At 41.6% G+C, this 21518-nt stretch overlaps 1 protein-coding gene across 3 annotated transcripts in view; it reads left to right on the top strand.

The window, feature by feature from the left end:
* SLC9A8 (solute carrier family 9 member A8) overlaps positions 1 to 12982 on the top strand; it is an 89268-nt gene extending 76286 nt beyond the window's left edge. For all 3 annotated transcript variants that reach the window (XM_073580503.1, XM_073580504.1, XM_073580502.1), the window contains 2 exons: positions 11797 to 11943; positions 12199 to 12982. In XM_073580503.1, coding sequence (XP_073436604.1) covers positions 11797 to 11943; positions 12199 to 12309 — 258 coding nt within the window. In that variant the 3' untranslated portion in view covers positions 12310 to 12982. The remainder of the gene's footprint in view (positions 1 to 11796; positions 11944 to 12198) is intronic.
* The last annotated feature ends 8536 nt before the right edge of the window (positions 12983 to 21518 follow it).

Below are 21518 nucleotides of genomic sequence, written 5' to 3'. Positions count from 1 at the left end.
CCTCTCCTGTATATCAATTCAGTATGATGTCCTCTTACTCTTCTGTATATCAATTCAGTATGATGTCCTCTTACTCCTGTATAGCACTTCAGTATGATGCCCTCTTACTCTCCTGTATATCACTTCAGTATGATTCCCTCTTACTCTCCTGTATATGACTTCAGTATGATGCCCTCTTACTCTCCTGTATATCACTTCAGTATGATGCCCTCTTACTCTCCTGTATAACAGTTCAGTATGATGCCCTCTTACTCTCCTGTATATCACTTCAGTATGATGTCCTCTTACTCTCCTGTATGTCAGTTCAGTATGATGCACTCTTACTCTCCTGTATATCACTTCAGTATGATGCCCTCTTACTCTCCTGTATATCACTTCAGTATGATGCCCTCATACTCTCCTGTATAACAGTTCAGTATGATGCCCTCTTACTCTCCTGTATATCACTTCAGTATGATGCCCTCTTACTCTCCTGTATAACAGTTCAGTATGATGCCCTCTTACTCTCCTGTATATCACTTCAGTATGATGTCCTCTTACTCTCCTGTATGTCAGTTCAGTATGATGCACTCTTACTCTCCTGTATATCACTTCAGTATGATGCCCTCTTACTCTCCTGTATATCTCTTCAGTATGATGTCCTCTTACTCTCCTGTATATCAGTTCAGTATGATGCCTTATTACTCTCCTGTATAACAGTTCAGTATGATGCCCTCTTACTCTCCTGTATATCACTTCAGTATGATGCCCTCTTACTCTCCTGTATAACAGTTCAGTATGATGCACTCTTACTCTCCTGTATATCACTTCAGTATGATGCCCTCTTACTCTCCTGTATATCATTTCTGTATAATGCCCTCTTACTCTCCTGTATATCACTTCAGTATGATGCCCTCTTACTCTCCAGTATAACAGTTCAGTATGATACCCTCTTACTCTACTGTATAACAGTTCAGTATGATGCCCTCTTACTCTCCTGTATATCACTTCAGTATGATGCACTCTTAATCTCCTGTATAACAGTTCAGTATGATGCCCTCTTACTCTCCTGTATAACAGTTCAGTATGATGCACTCTTACTCTCCTGTATATCACTTCAGTATGATGCCCTCTTACTCTCCTGTATAACAGTTCAGTATGATGCCCTCTTACTCTCCTGTATAACAGTTCAGTATGATGCCCTCTTACTCTCCTGTATATGACTTCAGTATGATGCCCTCTTACTCTCCTGTATAACAGTTCAGTATGATGCCCTCTTACTCTCCTGTATATGACTTCAGTATGATGTCCTCTTACTCTCCTGTATAACAGTTCAGTATGATGCACTCTTACTCTCCTGTATATCAGTTCAGTATGATGCCCTCTTACTCTCCTGTATATCAGTTCAGTATGATGCCCTCTTACTCTCCTGTATATCACTTCAGTATGATGCCCTCATACTCTCCTGTATAACAGTTCAGTATGATGCCCTCTTACTCTCCTGTATATCACTTCAGTATGATGCCCTCTTACTCTCCTGTATAACAGTTCAGTATGATGCCCTCTTACTCTCCTGTATATCACTTCAGTATGATGTCCTCTTACTCTCCTGTATGTCAGTTCAGTATGATGCACTCTTACTCTCCTGTATATCACTTCAGTATGATGCCCTCTTACTCTCCTGTATATCTCTTCAGTATGATGTCCTCTTACTCTCCTGTATAATAGTTCAGTATGATGTCTTATTACTCTCCTGTATATCTCTTCAGTATGATGTCCTCTTACTCTCCTGTATATCAGTTCAGTATGATGTCTTATTACTCTCCTGTATAACATTTAAGTATGATGCCCTCTTACTCTCCTGTATATCACTTCAGTATGATGCCCTCTTACTCTCCTGTATATCAGTTCTGTATAATGCCCTCTTACTCTCCTGTATATCACTTCAGTATGATGCCCTCTTACTCTCCAGTATAACAGTTCAGTATGATGCACTCTTACTCTCCTGTATATCACTTCAGTATGATGCCCTCTTACTCTCCTGTATAACAGTTCAGTATGATGCACTCTTACTCTCCTGTATATCACTTCAGTATGATGCCCTCTTACTCTCCTGTATAACAGTTCAGTATGATGCCCTCTTACTCTCCTGTATAACAGTTCAGTATTATGTCCTCTTACTCTCCTGTATATCACTTCAGTATGATGCCCTCTTACTCTCCTGTATAACAGTTCAGTATGATACCCTCTTACTCTACTGTATAACAGTTCAGTATGATGCCCTCTTACTCTCCTGTATAACAGTTCAGTATGATGCCCTCTTCCTCTCCTGTATATCACTTCAGTATGATGTCCTCTTACTCTTCTGTATATCAGTTCAGTATGATGCCCTCTTATTCTCGTGTATAACAGTTCAGTATGATGCCCTCTTACTCTCCCGTATATCAGTTCAGTATGATGTCCTCTTACTCTCCTGTATAACAGTTCAGTATGATGCCTTTTTACTCTCCTGTATAACAGTTCAGTATGATGCCCTCTTACTCTCCTGTATATCACTTCAGTATGATGCCCTCTTACTCTACTTTATAACAGTTCAGTATGATGCCTTATTACTCTCCTGTATAACAGTTCAGTATGATGCCCTCTTACTCTCCTGTATATCAGTTCAGTATGATGCCCTCTTCCTCTCCTGTATATCACTACAGTATGATGTCCTCTTACTCTCCTGTATATGACTTCAGCATGATGTCCTCTTACTCTCCTGTATAACAGTTCAGTATGATGCCCTCTTACTCTACTTTATAACAGTTCAGTATGATGCCTTATTACTCTCCTGTATAACAGTTCAGTATGATGCCCTCTTACTCTCCTGTATATCAGTTCAGTATGATGCCCTCTTACTCTACTGTATGTCACTTCAGTATGATGCCCTCTTACTCTACTGTATAACAGTTCAGTATGATGCCCTCTTACTCTCCTGTATAACAGTTCAGTATGATGCACTCTTACTCTCCTGTATAACAGTTAAGTATGATGCCCTCTTACTCTCCTGTATATCAGTTCAGTATGATGCCCTCTTACTCTCCTGTAATATCACTTCAGTATGATGCCCTCTTACTCTCCTGTATATCAGTTCAGTATGATGCACTCTTACTCTCCTGTATATGACTTCAGCATGATGCCCTCTTACTCTCCTGTATAACAGTTCAGTATGATGTCCTCTTACTCTCCTGTATGTCAGTTCAGTATGATGCCCTCTTACTTTCCTGTATATCAGTTCAGTATGATGCCCTCTTATTCTCCTGTATATCAATTCAGTATGATGCCCTCTTACTCTCCTGTATATCAGTTCAGTATGATGCCCTCTTACTCTCCTGTATATCAGTTCAGTATGATGCCCTCTTACTCTCCTGTATATCAGTTCAGTATGATGCCCTCTTACTCTCCTGTATATCAGTTCAGTATGATGCCCTCTTACTCTCCTGTATATCAGTTCAGTATGATGCCCTCTTACTCTCCTGTATATCAGTTCAGTATGATGCCCTCTTACTCTCCTGTATATCAGTTCAGTATGATGCCTTATTACTCTCCTGTATAACAGTTCAGTATGATGCACTCTTACTCTCCTGTATATCACTTCAGTATGATGCCCTCTTACTCTCCTGTATAACAGTTCAGTATGATGCCCTCTTACTCTCCTGTATAACAGTTCAGTATGATGCCCTCTTACTCTCCTGTATATGACTTAAGTATGATGCCCTCTTACTCTCCTGTATAACAGTTCAGTATGATGCCCTCTTACTCTCCTGTATAACAGTTCAGTATGATGCACTCTTACTCTCCTGTATATCACTTCAGTATGATGCCCTCTTACTCTCCTGTATATCAGTTCTGTATGATGCCCTCTTACTCTCCTGTATAACAGTTCAGTATGATGCCCTCTTTCTCTCCTGTATATCACTTCAGTATGATGCCCTCTTACTCTCCTGTATATCAGTTCAGTATGATGCCCTCTTACTCTCCTGTATATCAGTTCAGTATGATGCCCTCTTACTCTCCTGTATATCAGTTCAGTATGATGCCCTCTTACTCTCCTGTATATCACTTCAGTATGATGTCCTCTTACTCTCCTGTATAACAGTTCAGTATGATGCCCTCTTACTCTCCTGTATATCACTTCAGTATGATGCCCTCTTACTCTCCTGTATATCAGTTCAGTATGATGCCCTCTTACTCTCCTGTATATCACTTCAGTATGATGTCCTCTTACTCTCCTGTATAACAGTTCAGTATGATGCCCTCTTACTCTCCTGTATATCAGTTCAGTATGATGTCCTCTTACTCTCCTGTATATTAGTTCAGTATGATGCCTTATTACTCTCCTGTATAACAGTTCAGTATGATGCACTCTTACTCTCCTGTATATCACTTCAGTATGATGCCCTCTTACTCTATTGTATAACAGTTCAGTATGATGCCCTCTTACTCTCCTGTATATCACTTCAGTATGATGCCCTCTTACTCTCCTGTATAACAGTTCAGTATGATGCCCTCTTACTCTCCTGTATATCACTTCAGTATGATGCCCTCTTACTCTCCTGTATATCAGTTCAGTATGATGCCCTCTTACTCTCCTGTATATCAGTTCAGTATGATGCCCTCTTACTCTCCTGTATAACAGTTCAGTATGATGCCCTCTTACTCTCCTGTATATCACTTCAGTATGATGCCCTCTTACTCTCCTGTATATCAGTTCAGTATGATGCCCTCTTACTCTCCTGTATATCAGTTCAGTATGATGCCCTCTTACTCTCCTGTATATCAGTTCAGTATGATGCCCTCTTACTCTCCTGTATATCACTTCATTATGATGCCCTCTTACTCTCCTGTATAACAGTTCAGTATGATGCCCTCTTACTCTCCTGTATATCACTTCAGTATGATGCCCTCTTACTCTCCTGTATAACAGTTCAGTATGATGCCCTCTTACTCTCCTGTATATCACTTCAGTATGATGCCCTCTTACTCTCCTGTATATCAGTTCAGTATGATGCCCTCTTACTCTCCTGTATATCACTTCAGTATGATGTCCTCTTACTCTCCTGTATAACAGTTCAGTATGATGCCTTATTACTCTCCTGTATAACAGTTCAGTATGATGCACTCTTACTCTCCTGCATATCACTTCAGTATGATGCCCTCTTACTCTACTGTATAACAGTTCAGTATGATGCCCTCTTACTCTCCTGTATATCACTTCAGTATGATGCCCTCTTACTCTCCTGTATAACAGTTCAGTATGATGCCCTCTTAGTCTCCTGTAATATCACTTCAGTATGATGCCCTCTTCCTTTCCTGTATATCACTTCAGTATCATGTTCTCTTACTCTTCTGTATATCAGTTCAGTATGATGTCCTCTTTCTCTCCTGTATATCAGTTCAGTATGATGCCCTCTTACTCTCCTGTATATCACTTCAGTATGATGCCCTCTTACTCTCCTGTATATCAGTTCAGTATGATGTCCTCTTCCTCTCCTGTATATCACTTCAGTATGATGTCCTCTTACTCTTCTGTATATCAGATCAGTATGATGTCCTCTTACTCTCCTGTATATCACTTCAGTATGATGCCCTCTTACTCTCCTGTATATCAGTTCTGTATGATGCCCTCTTACTCTCCTGTATAACAGTTCACTATGATGCCCTCTTACTCTCCTGTATGACAGTTCAGTATGATGCCCTCTTACTCTCCTGTATATCACTTCAGTATGATGCCCTCTTACTCTCCTGTATATCAGTTCAGTATGATGCCCTCTTACTCTCCTGTATATCAGTTCAGTATGATGCCCTCTTACTCTCCTGTATATCACTTCAGTATGATGCCCTCTTACTCTCCTGTATATCACTTCAGTATGATGGCCTCTTACTCTCCTGTATATCAGTTCCGTATGATGCTTTCTTACTCTCCTGTATAACAGTTCAGTATGATGCCCTCTTACTCTCCTGTATGACAGTTCAGTATGATGCCCTCTTACTCTCCTGTATATCACTTCAGTATGATGCCCTTTTACTCTCCTGTATATCAGTTCAGTATGATGCCCTCTTACTCTCCTGTATATCACTTCAGTATGATGCCCTCTTACTCTCCTGTATATCAGTTCAGTATGATGCCCTCTTACTCTCCTGTATATCAGTTCAGTATGATGTCCTCTTACTCTCCTGTATAACAGTTCAGTATGATACCCTCTTACTCTACTGTATATCAGTTCAGTATGATGCCCTCTTACTCTCCTGTATAACAGTTCAGTATGATGCCCTCTCACTCTCCTGTATATCACTTCAATATGATGTCCTCTTACTCTCCTGTATGTCAGTTCAGTATGATGCCCTCTTACTTTCCTGTATATCAGTTCAGTATGATGCCCTCTTACTCTCCTGTATATCAATTCAGTATGATGCCCTCTTACTCTCCTGTATATCAGTTCAGTATGATGCCCTCTTACTCTCCTGTATATCAGTTCAGTATGATGCCCTCTTACTCTCCTGTATATCAGTTCAGTATGATGCCCTCTTACTCTCCTGTATATCAGTTCAGTATGATGCCCTCTTACTCTCCTGTATATCAGTTCAGTATGATGCCCTCTTACTCTCCTGTATATCAGTTCAGTATGATGCCTTATTACTCTCCTGTATAACAGTTCAGTATGATGCACTCTTACTCTCCTGTATATCACTTCAGTATGATGCTCTCTTACTCTCCTGTATAACAGTTCAGTATGATGCCCTCTTACTCTCCTGTATAACAGTTCAGTATGATGCCCTCTTACTCTCCTGTATATGACTTAAGTATGATGCCCTCTTACTCTCCTGTATAACAGTTCAGTATGATGCCCTCTTACTCTCCTGTATAACAGTTCAGTATGATGCACTCTTACTCTCCTGTATATCACTTCAGTATGATGCCCTCTTACTCTCCTGTATAACAGTTCAGTATGATGCCCTCTTACTCTCCTGTATATGACTTAAGTATGATGCCCTCTTACTCTCCTGTATAACAGTTCAGTATGATGCCCTCTTACTCTCCTGTATAACAGTTCAGTATGATGCACTCTTACTCTCCTGTATATCACTTCAGTATGATGCCCTCTTACTCTCCTGTATAACAGTTCAGTATGATGGCCTCTTACTCTCCTGTATAACAGTTCAGTATGATGCCCTCTTACTCTCCTGTATAACAGTTCATTATGATGCACTCTTACTCTCCTGTATATCACTTCAGTATGATGCCCTCTTACTCTCCTGTATATCAGTTCAGTATGATGCCCTCTTACTCTCCTGTATATCAGTTCAGTATGATGCCCTCTTACTCTCCTGTATATCAGTTCAGTATGATGCCCTCTTACTCTCCTGTATATCACTTCAGTATGATGTCCTCTTACTCTCCTGTATAACAGTTCAGTATGATGCCCTCTTACTCTCCTGTATATCACTTCAGTATGATGCCCTCTTACTCTCCTGTATATCAGTTCAGTATGATGCCCTCTTACTCTCCTGTATATCACTTCAGTATGATGCACTCTTACTCTCCTGTATATCAGTTCAGTATGATGCCCTCTTACTCTCCTGTATATCAGTTCAGTATGATGCCCTCTTACTCTCCTGTATATCACTTCAGTATGATGCACTCTTACTCTCCTGTATAACAGTTCAGTATGATGCCCTCTTACTCTCCTGTATATCAGTTCAGTATGATGTCCTCTTACTCTCCTTTATATTAGTTCAGTATGATGCCTTATTACTCTCCTGTATAACAGTTCAGTATGATGCACTCTTACTCTCCTGTATATCACTTCAGTATGATGCCCTCTTACTCTATTGTATAACAGTTCAGTATGATGCCCTCTTACTCTCCTGTATATCACTTCATTATGATGCCCTCTTACTCTCCTGTATAACAGTTCAGTATGATGCCCTCTTACTCTCCTGTATATCACTTCAGTATGATGCCCTCTTACTCTCCTGTATAACAGTTCAGTATGATGCCCTCTTACTCTCCTGTATATCACTTCAGTATGATGTCCTCTTACTCTCCTGTATATCAGTTCAGTATGATGCCCTCTTACTCTCCTGTATATCACTTCAGTATGATGTCCTCTTACTCTCCTGTATAACAGTTCAGTATGATGCCTTATTACTCTCCTGTATAACAGTTCAGTATGATGCACTCTTACTCTCCTGCATATCACTTCAGTATGATGCCCTCTTACTCTACTGTATAACAGTTCAGTATGATGCCCTCTTACTCTCCTGTATATCACTTCAGTATGATGCCCTCTTACTCTCCTGTATAACAGTTCAGTATGATGCCCTCTTAGTCTCCTGTAATATCACTTCAGTATGATGCCCTCTTCCTTTCCTGTATATCACTTCAGTATCATGTTCTCTTACTCTTCTGTATATCAGTTCAGTATGATGTCCTCTTTCTCTCCTGTATATCAGTTCAGTATGATGCCCTCTTACTCTCCTGTATATCACTTCAGTATGATGCCCTCTTACTCTCCTGTATATCAGTTCAGTATGATGTCCTCTTCCTCTCCTGTATATCACTTCAGTATGATGTCCTCTTACTCTTCTGTATATCAGATCAGTATGATGTCCTCTTACTCTCCTGTATATCACTTCAGTATGATGCCCTCTTACTCTCCTGTATATCAGTTCTGTATGATGCCCTCTTACTCTCCTGTATAACAGTTCACTATGATGCCCTCTTACTCTCCTGTATGACAGTTCAGTATGATGCCCTCTTACTCTCCTGTATATCACTTCAGTATGATGCCCTCTTACTCTCCTGTATATCAGTTCAGTATGATGCCCTCTTACTCTCCTGTATATCAGTTCAGTATGATGCCCTCTTACTCTCCTGTATATCACTTCAGTATGATGTCCTCTTAGTCTCCTGTATAACAGTTCAGTATGATGCCCTCTTAATCTCCTGTATATTAGTTCAGTATGATGCCCTCTTACTCTCCTGTATATCAGTTCAGTATGATGCCCTCTTACTCTCCTGTATATGACTTCAGTATGATGGCCTCTTACTCTCCTGTATAACAGTTCAGTATGATGCCCTCTTACTCTCCTGTATGACAGTTCAGTATGATGCCCTCTTACTCTCCTGTATATCACTTCACTATGATGCCCTCTTACTCTCCTGTATAACAGTTCAGTATGATGCCCTTTTACTCTCCTGTATATCAGTTCAGTATGATGCCCTCTTACTCTCCTGTATATCACTTCAGTATGATGCCCTCTTACTCTCCTGTATATCAGTTCAGTATGATGCCCTCTTACTCTCCTGTATATCAGTTCAGTATGATGTCCTCTTACTCTCCTGTATAACAGTTCAGTATGATACCCTCTTACTCTACTGTATATCAGTTCAGTATGATGCCCTCTTACTCTCCTGTATATCAGTTCAGTATGATGTCCTCTTACTCTCCTGTATAACAGTTCAGTATGATACCCTCTTACTCTACTGTATATCAGTTCAGTATGATGCCCTCTTACTCTCCTGTATAACAGTTCAGTATGATGCCCTCTTACTCTCCTGTATATCAGTTCAGTATGATGCCCTCTTACTCTCCTGTATAACAGTTCAGTATGATGCCCTCTTACTCTCCTGTATAACAGTTCAGTATGATGCACTCTTACTCTTCTGTATATTAGTTCAGTATGATGCCCTCTTACTCTCTTGTATATCAGTTCAGTATGATGTCCTCTTACTCTCCTGTATAACAGTTCAGTATGATACCCTCTTACTCTACTGTATATCAGTTCAGTATGATGCCCTCTTACTCTCCTGTATAACAGTTCAGTATGATGCCCTCTTACTCTCCTGTATAACAGTTCAGTATGATGCACTCTTACTCTTCTGTATATTAGTTCTGTATGATGCCCTCTTACTCTCCTGTATATCAGTTCAGTATGATGTCCTCTTACTCTCCTGTATATGACTTCAGTATGATGCCCTCTTACTCTCCTGTATATGACTTCAGTATGATGCCATCTTCCTCTCCTGTATATCACTTCAGTATGTTGTCCTCTTCCTCTCCTGTATATCACTTCAGTATGATGCCCTCTTACTCTCCTGTATATGACTTCAGTATGATGCCATCTTCCTCTCCTGTATATCACTTCAGTATGTTGTCCTCTTCCTCTCCTGTATATCACTTCAGTATGATGCCCTCTTACTCTCCTGTATATCAGTTCAGTATGATGCCCTCTTACTCTCCTGTATATGACTTCAGTATGATGGCCTCTTACTCTCCTGTATATCAGTTCCGTATGATGCTTTCTTACTCTCCTGTATAACAGTTCAGTATGATGCCCTCTTACTCTCCTGTATGACAGTTCAGTATGATGCCCTCTTACTCTCCTGTATATCACTTCACTATGATGCCCTCTTACTCTCCTGTATAACAGTTCAGTATGATGCCCTTTTACTCTCCTTTATATCAGTTCAGTATGATGCCCTCTTACTCTCCTGTATATCACTTCAGTATGATGCCCTCTTACTCTCCTGTATATCAGTTCAGTATGATGCCCTCTTACTCTCCTGTATATCAGTTCAGTATGATGTCCTCTTACTCTCCTGTATAACAGTTCAGTATGATACCCTCTTACTCTACTGTATATCAGTTCAGTATGATGCCCTCTTACTCTCCTGTATAACAGTTCAGTATGATGCCCTCTTACTCTCCTGTATATCAGTTCAGTATGATGCCCTCTTACTCTCCTGTATAACAGTTCAGTATGATGCCCTCTTACTCTCCTGTATAACAGTTCAGTATGATGCCCTCTTACTCTCCTGTATAACAGTTCAGTATGATGCACTCTTACTCTCCTGTATATCAGTTCAGTATGATGCCCTCTTACTCTCCTGTATATCAGTTCAGTATGATGTCCTCTTACTCTCCTGTATAACAGTTCAGTATGATACCCTCTTACTCTACTGTATATCAGTTCAGTATGATGCCCTCTTACTCTCCTGTATAACAGTTCAGTATGATGCCCTCTTACTCTCCTGTATATCAGTTCAGTATGATGCACTCTTACTCTCTTGTATATCAGTTCAGTATGATGTCCTCTTACTCTCCTGTATAACAGTTCAGTATGATACCCTCTTACTCTACTGTATATCAGTTCAGTATGATGCCCTCTTACTCTCCTGTATAACAGTTCAGTATGATGCCCTCTTACTCTCCTGTATAACAGTTCAGTATGATGCACTCTTACTCTTCTGTATATTAGTTCAGTATGATGCCCTCTTACTCTCCTGTATATCAGTTCAGTATGATGTCCTCTTACTCTCCTGTATATGACTTCAGTATGATGCCCTCTTACTCTCCTGTATATGACTTCATTATGATGCCATCTTCCTCTCCTGTATATCACTTCAGTATGTTGTCCTCTTCCTCTCCTGTATATCACTTCAGTATGATGCCCTCTTACTCTCCTGTATCTTAGTTCAGTGCAGTGCCCTCCTGCAGACTAGAGGGCTTTACAACTTGGTGGCTATTCTACCTGGAGATTGATATCATACAACTTGCAGAAGGCACTACGTTCTGCTGGTGGATTAGATAACTAGCCTAGGATGGCACCAGCTTTTGAAAGCACTTCTGATAATTTTCTGCTGTACATTTTGCTGTGGAGTGTGGCCATAGAGAGTTAAGTTATCACTGTATGAGATTATCCAACTCTAGTGTGATGTGGAAGTGACCTGCTGCCACTGGCTGTCCTATCACTATTGGTTGTCTGCAGGGGAACACAGTGGAGTCTGAGCACCTATCCGAGCTGACGGAGGAGGAGTACGAGTCTCATTATATCAAGCAACACAATCTCAAGGGTTTCATGTGGTTGGACGCCAAATACCTGAACCCGTTCTTCACACGACGTCTGACACAGGAGGTAATGTGCATATGTGAAATCACTGTGCCCTTTCAATTTTATCCTGTATTGGCTATGCATGTTAGACAAAGTAGGCCAGAACTGATAACATACGTGCAGCAGACGATTCTCTGCACTCAGCAGTTCGAGGAGCACCCATATGTAAACACCCTTACTGGTTGGCATTAGGCACTGCATGCAGGGTTGGGAAGGCCTCTGTTGGCACGCAGTTACAACACATCTTGTTTCACTGTGTTTTTGCTTTCTACCAATCAGGATTTTCATCACGGGCGCATACAAATGAAAAGCCTTACTAACAAGTGGTATGAGGAGGTGCGTCAGGGGCCATCAGGATCCGAGGATGAAGATGAGCATGAGCTCTTATAATACCCAGAACTGGAGACTTCAGATAAAAGTGTCATGTGCTGTACATTGGGGTCTGCTCCATCAGGCCTTTACTTGGACTATGTTGTGTCCATTCCCCCCCTCTTTCTGGATTTGGATACCTTAAATCTCCCCTGTATGGGACCATGCGATGATTATTACTAATGATATCGGCAATTGGCCCACAATTGACTAAGCTATCATAGCTCTCACTGGAGTCGATGACACTGGAACCTCTCTATTTTGTCCATACGTTTGCACAACCATCTCCAGTCCTTACCCTCAAATGGATACTACCCCTTTGGCACAGCTACTGTGCTAAAGTTCTGGAGCAACTTGACGAGATGTGAAAGCGTCGTTCTGCATGCTGCAGGAAGGCTCAGGTTGGCAGCTGCACACTGTGCCATCACTGCCAGCACTTTGTTATGGTGTATATGAAGTGAGGTCACATTCATGAGCTTGTGGGACTTATTTATAGGGTATTTATTTGTCAGCTTCTCTAGATTTGAATGAGAATGGATCTGGGTGATTTTTCTTGATGTTGAGTAAAGGGATGTAGCAATGCTTCCTAGCAATATAAGAATTATTGTAATTATCCTGGTAAAGAAGAAAAATCTCATTTGATTATTTATTTTTTATCTCTTAAAAAAATAAATGGTTCCAAGTTTTCTTATCATCTCCTGTAGATCTCACATCAATCAAGGGGTTTTACAAGAATGTAATAAAATGGGCCTTATCACGTAATTCATACTTCAGCCTGTCCTAGTCACGTGTCAGGACAGGCTGCTGACTGAAGAAACATTGCTCCTGAAACCTTTGTTTCAACTGTCAGAAGAGTTGTGGATCTAAGCACACATACCTTCGCTGCCATAGAAGACCTTTGGTAGAAGAAGAAGAAAATTTTCTTCGCTGACTCAGCATGAGGGACTGAGTCTGGGGAAAAATACTTTGATCAGTCAATCGATGAGAAGATTTATTTCTTCTCTTATCACATCCCTTCTCTGGAATTTCATTGGTACGTCTCCTTCTGATAGAGCTCCTCTGTCAGTTGAGACATTGGTCTCGAGAGTTGTGTTTCTTCAGATTGCAGTCTATCCTGACGCGCTACTACGATTGGCTGCCATTTGAATTATGGGACGAGTACAGTTTTATTACATTATCGGAGAACTCCTATAAGGTATATTTATACAGCATGGCTATTGTGAGTGATCATTTCATGATAATCTTTCAGTCTAAACAGTCTGCTGATCAACAAACAAAGAAAGCTAAAGTCATATCCCTTGGGTGAAATTATATCTTGCTTTGAAAGATCATCATTCTCAGCAGCTCATCATCCTGTGTAAACAGCACCTGTGATTCTGAGAACAATGGCAACCTATGCACAATGAACTATCTATTGTAGATCCTTCTGTACACCTCTGTAGTGGTGTCAGCCTGTGTAAACAGGGTACTAAGCAACCACTGACCAACAAACATTTAACACCATGCATCACGCAGTGTAAATGGACCCTTACAGTGGTGAGGCAAGGTACATAGTACAGGTAAGTAGAATAACCAGACATGTCTGTGCTTCTTTCTCTATGGTGCCACAAGGGGGCAGCATATGCATGGCTATAATAATATACTAGCAGAGGAGTTTAGTATTATATCAGCGCCAGACCTGTAGGAGTATCACTACAAGGACAATGTTCTGTGCTGTCCATTCTCCTTTTATCTCATGTCCTCTACATGGTAATAATTGTGAAATAAAGATTTTTATGTTATTGAGAAGAGAGATGCTTAATCATAACCCTAGGCCTATGATAACACTTAAAAAACTCACACGCTAACCAGTTCAAGACCAGGCCTTTTACCACAGTTCTTGACCAGGCACATCTTTTCGTAAGAGCTGTAAAACATTTTCTCTTTCAGATTTTAAATTCTTTTTCTTCATCATACGTGAGACCTAATTTTTATTTTATGTTTTTACTCTCAATTTTTTGGCTGATTGTGGTGGGAAAATAAAGGAAATGTCTACTTTTCACTTTTTTTCTTTGTTTTGTTATAACGACAAAGGACCACTAAAAATGTGTTCCTCTTTCCATAACAATTATTTTCATATATTTTTTTCTGACGGAAATGGGACTAATATATATGTGTGTGTATATATATACACAGTCATATGTAATAGTTTGGGCACCCCTATTAATGTTAACCTTTTTTCTTTATAACAATTTTGGTTTTTGCAACAGCTATTTCAGTTTCATATATCTAATAACTGATGGACTCAGTTATATTTCTGGATTCAAATGAGGTTTATTGTACTAACAGAAAATGTGCAATCTGCATTTAAACAAAATTTGACCGGTGCAAAAGTATGGGCACCCTTATCATTTTCTTGATTTGAACACTCCTAACTACTTTTTACTGACTTCCTGAAGCACTAAATTGGTTTTGTAACCTCATTGAGCTTTGAACTTCATAGCCAGGTGTATCAAATCATGAGAAAAGGTATTTAAGGTGGCCACTTGCAAGTAGTTCTCCTATTTGATTCTCCTATGAAGAATGGCATCATGGGCTCCTCAAAACAACTCTCAAATGATCTGAAAACAAAGATTATTCAACATAGCTTTTCAGGGGAAGGATACAAAAAGTTGTCTCAGAGATTTAACCTGTCAGTTTCCACTGTGAGGAACATAATAAGGAAATGGAAGAACACAGGTACAGTTCTTGTTAAGCCCAGAAGTGGCAGGCCAAGGAAAATATCAGAAAGGCAGAGAAGAAGAATGGTGAGAACAGTCAAGGACAATCCACAGACCACCTCCAAAGACCTGCAGCATCATCTTGCTGCAGATGGTGTCACTGTGCATCGGTCAACAATACAGTGCACTTCGCACAAGGAGAACCTGTATGGGAGAGTGATGCGAAAGAAGCCGTTTCTGCAAGCACGCCACAAACAGAGTCGCCTGAGGTATGCAAAAGCACATTTGGACAAGCCAGTTACATTTTGGAAGAAGGTCCTGTGGACTGATGAAACAAAGATTGAGTTGTTTGGTCATACAAAAAGGCGTTATGCATGCGCTGTATTGTTGACCGATGCACAGTGAAACCATCTGCAGCAAGATGATGCTGCAGGTCTTTGGAGGTGGTCTGTGGATTGTCCTTGACTGTTCTCACCATTCTTCTTCTCTGCCTTTCTGATATTTTTCTTGGCCTGCCACTTCTGGGCTTAACAAGAACTTTACCTGTGTTCTTCCATTTCCTAACTATGTTCCTCACAGTGGAAACTGACAGGTTAAATCTCTGAGACAACTTTTTGTATCCTTCCCCTGAAAAGCTATGTTGAATAATCTTTGTTTTCAGATCATTTGAGAGTTGTTTTGAGGAGCCCATGATGCCACTCTTCATAGGAGAATCAAATAGGAGAACTACTTGCAAGTGGCCACCTTAAATACCTTTTCTCATGATTTGATACACCTGGCTATGAAGTTCAAAGCTCAATGAGGTTACAAAACCAATTTAGTGCTTCAGGAAGTCAGTAAAAAGTAGTTTGGAGTGTTCAAATCAAGAAAATGATAAGGGTGCCCATACTTTTGCATCGGTCAAATTTTGTTTAAATGCAGATTGCACATTTTCTGTTAGTACAATAAACCTCATTTGAATCCAGAAATATAAATGAGTCCGTCAGCTATTAGATATATGAAACTGAAATAGCTGTTGCAAAAACCAAAGTTGTTATAAAGAAAAAAGGTTAACATTAATAGGGGTGCCCAAACTTTTACATATGACTGTGTATATATATGTGTATGTGTGTGTATATATATGTATATGTGTGTGTGTGTGTGTGTGTGTGTATATATATATATATATATATGTATATATGTATGTGTGTGTGTGTATATATATATATGTATGTGTGTATATACTGTATATATATGTATATATATATACACACCCTGCTCATTATGTGTGTATGTATATATATATATACACACACACTGCTCAAAAAAATAAAAGGAACACTTAAACAACAGAATATAACTACAAGTAAATCAAATTTCTGTGAAATCAAACTGACCACTTAGAAGGCAACACTGATTGAACATCAATTTCACATGCTGTTGTGCAAATGGAATAGACAACAGATGGAAATTATTGGCAATTATCAAGACACACTAAATAAAATAAAGGAGTGGTTCTGCAGGTGGGGACCACATCTCAGTACCAATGCTTTCTGGCTGATGTTTTGGTCACTTTTGAATGTTGGTTGTGCTTTCACACTCGTGGTAGCATGAGACAGACTCTACAAGCCACATAAGTGGCTCAGGTAGTGCAGCTCGTCCAGGATGGCACATCACTGCAAGCTGTGGCAAGAAGATTTGTTGTGTCTGTCAGTGTAGTGTCCAGAGGCTGGAGGCGCTATCAGGAGACGTGGAGGGGGCCGTAGAAGGGCAACAACCCAGCAGCAGGACCACTACCTCCGCCTTTGTGCAAGGAGGATCAGGAGGAGCACTGCCAGAGTCATGCAAAATGACCTCCAGCAGACCAAAATGTGCATGAGTCTGCACAAACGGTTAGAAATCGACTCCATGAGGATGGTCTGAGGGCCCGACTTCCACAGATGGGGGTTGTGCGCACAGCCCAACACTGTGCAGGATGCTTGGTATTTGCCACAGAACACCAGGATTGGCAAATTTGCCACTGGTGCCCTGTGCTCTTCACAGACAAAAGCAGGTTCACACTGAGCATATGTAACAGACGTGATAGAGTCTGGAGACGCCGTGGAGAGCGATCTGCTGCCTGCAACATCCTTCAGCATGACCAGTTTGGCAGTGGATCAGTTTTGGTGCGGGGTGGCATTTCTTTGGAGGGCCGCACAACCCTCCATGTGCTCGCCAGAGGTAGCCTGACCACCGTTAGGTACCGAGATGAGATCCTCAGACCCCTTGTGAGACCATATGCTGGTGCGGTTGGCCCTGGGTTCCTCCTAATGCAGGACAGTGCCAGACCTCATGTGGCAGGAGTGTGTCAGCAGTTCCTACAACATGAAGGCATTGAAGCTATGGACTGGCTGCCCGTTCCCCAGACCTGAATCCGATTGAGCACATCTGGGACATCATGTCTCGCTCCATCCACCAACGTCACGTTGCACCACAGACTGTCCTGCAGTTGGATGCTTTAGTCCAGGTCTGGGAGGAGATCCCTCAGGAGACCATCCGCCGCCTCATCAGGAGGATGCCCAGACGTTGTACAGTACGGAGGTCATACAGGCACGTGGAGGCCACACACAATACTGAGTATCTTTTCTTTGTCATGAGGCATTTCCACTGAAGTTGGATCAGTCTGTAATTTGATTTTCCACTTTGATTTTGTTTATCATTCCAAATCCAGACCTCCATGGGATATTCATTTTGATTTACATTGATAATTGTTATGTTTTATTGTTCTGAACACATTCCACTATGCAATGAATAAAAATTTGCAACTGGAATATTTAATTCTGAGATATCTAGGATGTGGTATTTGTGTTCCCTTTATGTTTTTGGGCAGTGTGTGTGTGTATATATATATACATATACATCTCTGGCAAAAATTAAGAGACCACTGCAAAATTTTCCATTTGCCTGATTTTTCTCTTTATAGGTATATTTTTGAGTAAATTGCTAATTCTATAAACTGCTGACAACATGTCTTCGAATTTCGAAGCACTAAATTTTGTATTTATTTTCAGAAAATGAGAAATGGTCAAAATAACAAAAAAGTGCAGTGCTTGCAGACCTCAAATAATGCTAAGAAAACAAGTTTATAATCATTTAGAAACAACAATACTGATGTTTTAAAGGGAACCAGTCACCCCCCCACAGGCGTTTTTAAGTAAAAGAGCCACCTTGTGCAGCACAAATGCTGCATTCTGTCAATGTGGCTCTTTTACTTAGCATCCCTTCCATCGCAGAAATAATTGTTTTTAAAATTGGTCAAAAATACATGAATTTTGACAGGGGGGCAGGTCTTTCCCCCTCTGACAGATGCCTCGCATCTATTAGTCATTTCTTTCTTCAGTATTTGGCGCTGCCCCCTCAGCTTCTTTTGAAATCGTGGCGCCTGCGCTGTACTATATCTTCTTGGGCATGCGCAGTTAGCGCTGCCCGTCCTCTCACATGACATCCCGGCCTTCCTATCGTGCGGCCAGAGATCCCGCCCCGCAGTCGCTAATGATTTATTCACACTGCGGGGATGGGAATCTTGGGCATGCGCAGTAGTTCTCTGCATCTCTCATGCCCAAGATTCCCAGCCCCGCAGTGTGAATAAATCATAAGCGACTGCGGGGCGAGATCTCTGGCCGTGCGATAGGAAGGCCAGTATGTGATGTGAGCCAGGGCAGCTATACAGACGCCAGTACAATTGAAGCTCTGACCGCCGGGTCAGAGCGACAGCAGCGTGATCAGGTCATGTGATCACGCTGCTGACGTCACTCCCGGCGCCCAGAGCGAACGCTGTTGGTAAGTGTGCTCCACTGTGGAGCTGAAGAACCACCGAAGATGGGAGATGGGGGGGTGTTCATGAGTGGAGATGGTGGTTAATGTGGGGATGGGGGTTAATGAGTGGGGGGTTAATGAGTGGATATGGGGGTTAATGTGGGGATGGGGGTTAATGTGGAGATGGGGGTTAATGTATGGGGATGGGGGTTAATGAGTGGGGGGTTAATGAGTGGGGATGGGGGTTAATGTGTGGAGAAGGGATTAATGTGGGGATGGGGGTTAATGAGTGGAGATGGGGGTTAATGTGGGGATTGGGGTTAATGAGTGGAGATGGGGGTTAATGAGTGGAAATGGGGGTTAATGAGTGGAAATGGTGGTTAATGTGTGGAGGGGTTAATGAGTGGGGATGGGGGTTAATGTGTGGGGGCATTTGGAGTGGGGGTACATAATGTGTGGGGGGATTTGGGAGTAGTGACGAGGGGTTATTGAGTGGGGATGGGGGGTACTTAATGTGTGTGGGGGATTGGGGATGGGGGGATTTGGAGTGGGGGTTCATAATGTGTGGGGGGATTTGGGAGTAGGGACGAGGGGTTATTGAGTGGGGATGGGGGTACTTAATGTGTGTGGGGGATGAGGGGATTTGGAGTGGGGATGGTAGTTAATGTGTGTGGGGAGATTTCAGGACACAAAATGAAGAGTATGTATGAGGAAACAGTATGGGGGATGGGTGCAGACAGTAAGGGGTGCGAACGGGTGAATGTATGTGGACACAGTATGGGGAGTCGGGGATATGTGTGAGCAGACAGTATAGAGAGTGAGGGGGTAAATATATGAGGAGACAGTATGAAGAGGGAGTGGAATAGTGTGAAGAGACAGTATATTGCAGATATTTTTATTTAGGAGCATTATAATGATACTTCTATCTTTAAGGGCATCGTGTGGGGATTTGCTGCAGAAGACCGGAGAAGATGGAAGTCTGCAGAGGCGGCTGTGGATGAGAAAACGCATCATGGGGTCTGGACAAGAAGAAGAAAAGGAGACCGACTGCAGAGACGACGTCATCTATAAGGTACCTGGATGTAAATGATATTTGTGATACTGACTAATTCTCTTGTTTTTATTTGTTAGGAGCATTAAAGGGGTTGTCCAGGTATGTGCTGAGTCTCCAGTCATTCTATGTGACTGCAGACTTCTGAATTCTCACAGTGCTCACTGAACGCTGTTAGGACTCTCTCGTGCTGGTAATTTACATACATGCGGTCACATGCTGACTAGACATGTGTGGCCTCACTCAATGAAAACGAACGGAGCGAGGCCGGGCACGTCTAGTCGGAATGTGGCCAGAAGTATATAAATCACATACTTGTGCTGACATGACTGTATATCGGCAAGGGAGAATCCTAAAAGTGTGCAGTGCATTCGTTGTGAGAATTCAGAAGCTGCAATGTCAGGATTCAGCTCTGAAAGTTCCAGTGCCATCACACGGACACTTCACTTATATACGATTTTCATACTTATGGTCCTGTGATGAGCTTCTCTTCCTGCTTTCAGTTTTTTACTGAACATTGAGAGCATTAGGGAGAGCAGCTCGTGGGTACATGACTAACTGTGCAAGTCACATATGTACTTGGCGGGGGGGGGGGGGGGCGCCGAACCAAATTCTTGCCCCGGGTGCCAGAAAGCCTAGATACGCCTCTGTGGGGCCACTAATAACTGTGCATCATTGTAAGGGGCCACTAAAAACTGCATCATTATAAGGGGCCACTAATAACTGCATCATTGTAAGGGGCCGATCACTGTGCAGCATTATAAGGGGCCACTATTAACTGTGCATCATTGTAAGGGGCCGCTCACTGCAGCATTATAAGGGCAGTAGCTTCGGCATTTTCCACCCTAGGCTTATATGCGAGTCAATAAGTTTTCCCAGTTTTTTGTGACAAAATTAGGGGGGTCGGCTTATACACGGGTCGGCTTATACATGAGTATATACGGTATTCTAGGAAAATATTGCTCCGTCCCTCCTGAGTCTCGCCGTGTGGGTGAGCAGTACTGTATGGCCACATATGGGGTATTTCCACATTTAGCAGAAATTGTGGAACAAATTTTGGTGCCATTTTTACCCATCTTCCCTTGTGAAAATGTAAAATCAGGGGCTAAAACGAAATTTTTGTGGTAAAAATGTAGTTCTTTTTTTCTTTGCTGGCCAATGTTTTAAAATTATGTGACCTGTGGTGTCAATATTGTAAAATGTGGTTACTTATTGAGGGGTTCTGCTGTTCTGGCACCTCAGGGGCTTTCCCTATCCGTCATGGCACCTGCAAACGATAATCGTAAACTCTGCACTAAATTATGGTGCTCTTTCCCTTTAGGGTTGTACACTGTGCCTCAAAAGTAGTTCCCGATTTACATGTAGAGTATTGGTGTACTCATTGGACAACAGAGAGGTTAATTTGTTGGGGTCTAAAACAACATTTTAGTGGCAAAAATGTAATTATTATGGTTTTGGCCTGTTCTGGATCCATTTTTGGAGGGAGTGTTCAACTTGATCTTAGAAGTGTCATGAAGTGACATTTCCCAAAAGACCAGAGGCAATACCAACTTCAAGCAGCAAAAGCGATTATTCCGCATCACTGGAAATCACAGACCGCTCCATTCATGGAGGAACTGTTTTCGAAAAAAGCTTCGACCCAGCGTATAGAATTGCTGATTGTCCATTCCCTTGAAGAAAAGACCAAAATTGCTAATAAATGGTTT

This window comes from Dendrobates tinctorius, unplaced genomic scaffold, assembly GCF_039654945.1.
Source record: "Dendrobates tinctorius isolate UK_male_01 unplaced genomic scaffold, ASM3965494v1 ptg000065l, whole genome shotgun sequence".
Classification (NCBI taxonomy): Eukaryota; Metazoa; Chordata; class Amphibia; order Anura; family Dendrobatidae; genus Dendrobates; species Dendrobates tinctorius.
Note: the sequence above shows the minus strand (reverse complement) of the source record. Positions and strands in the feature narration are given on the sequence as shown.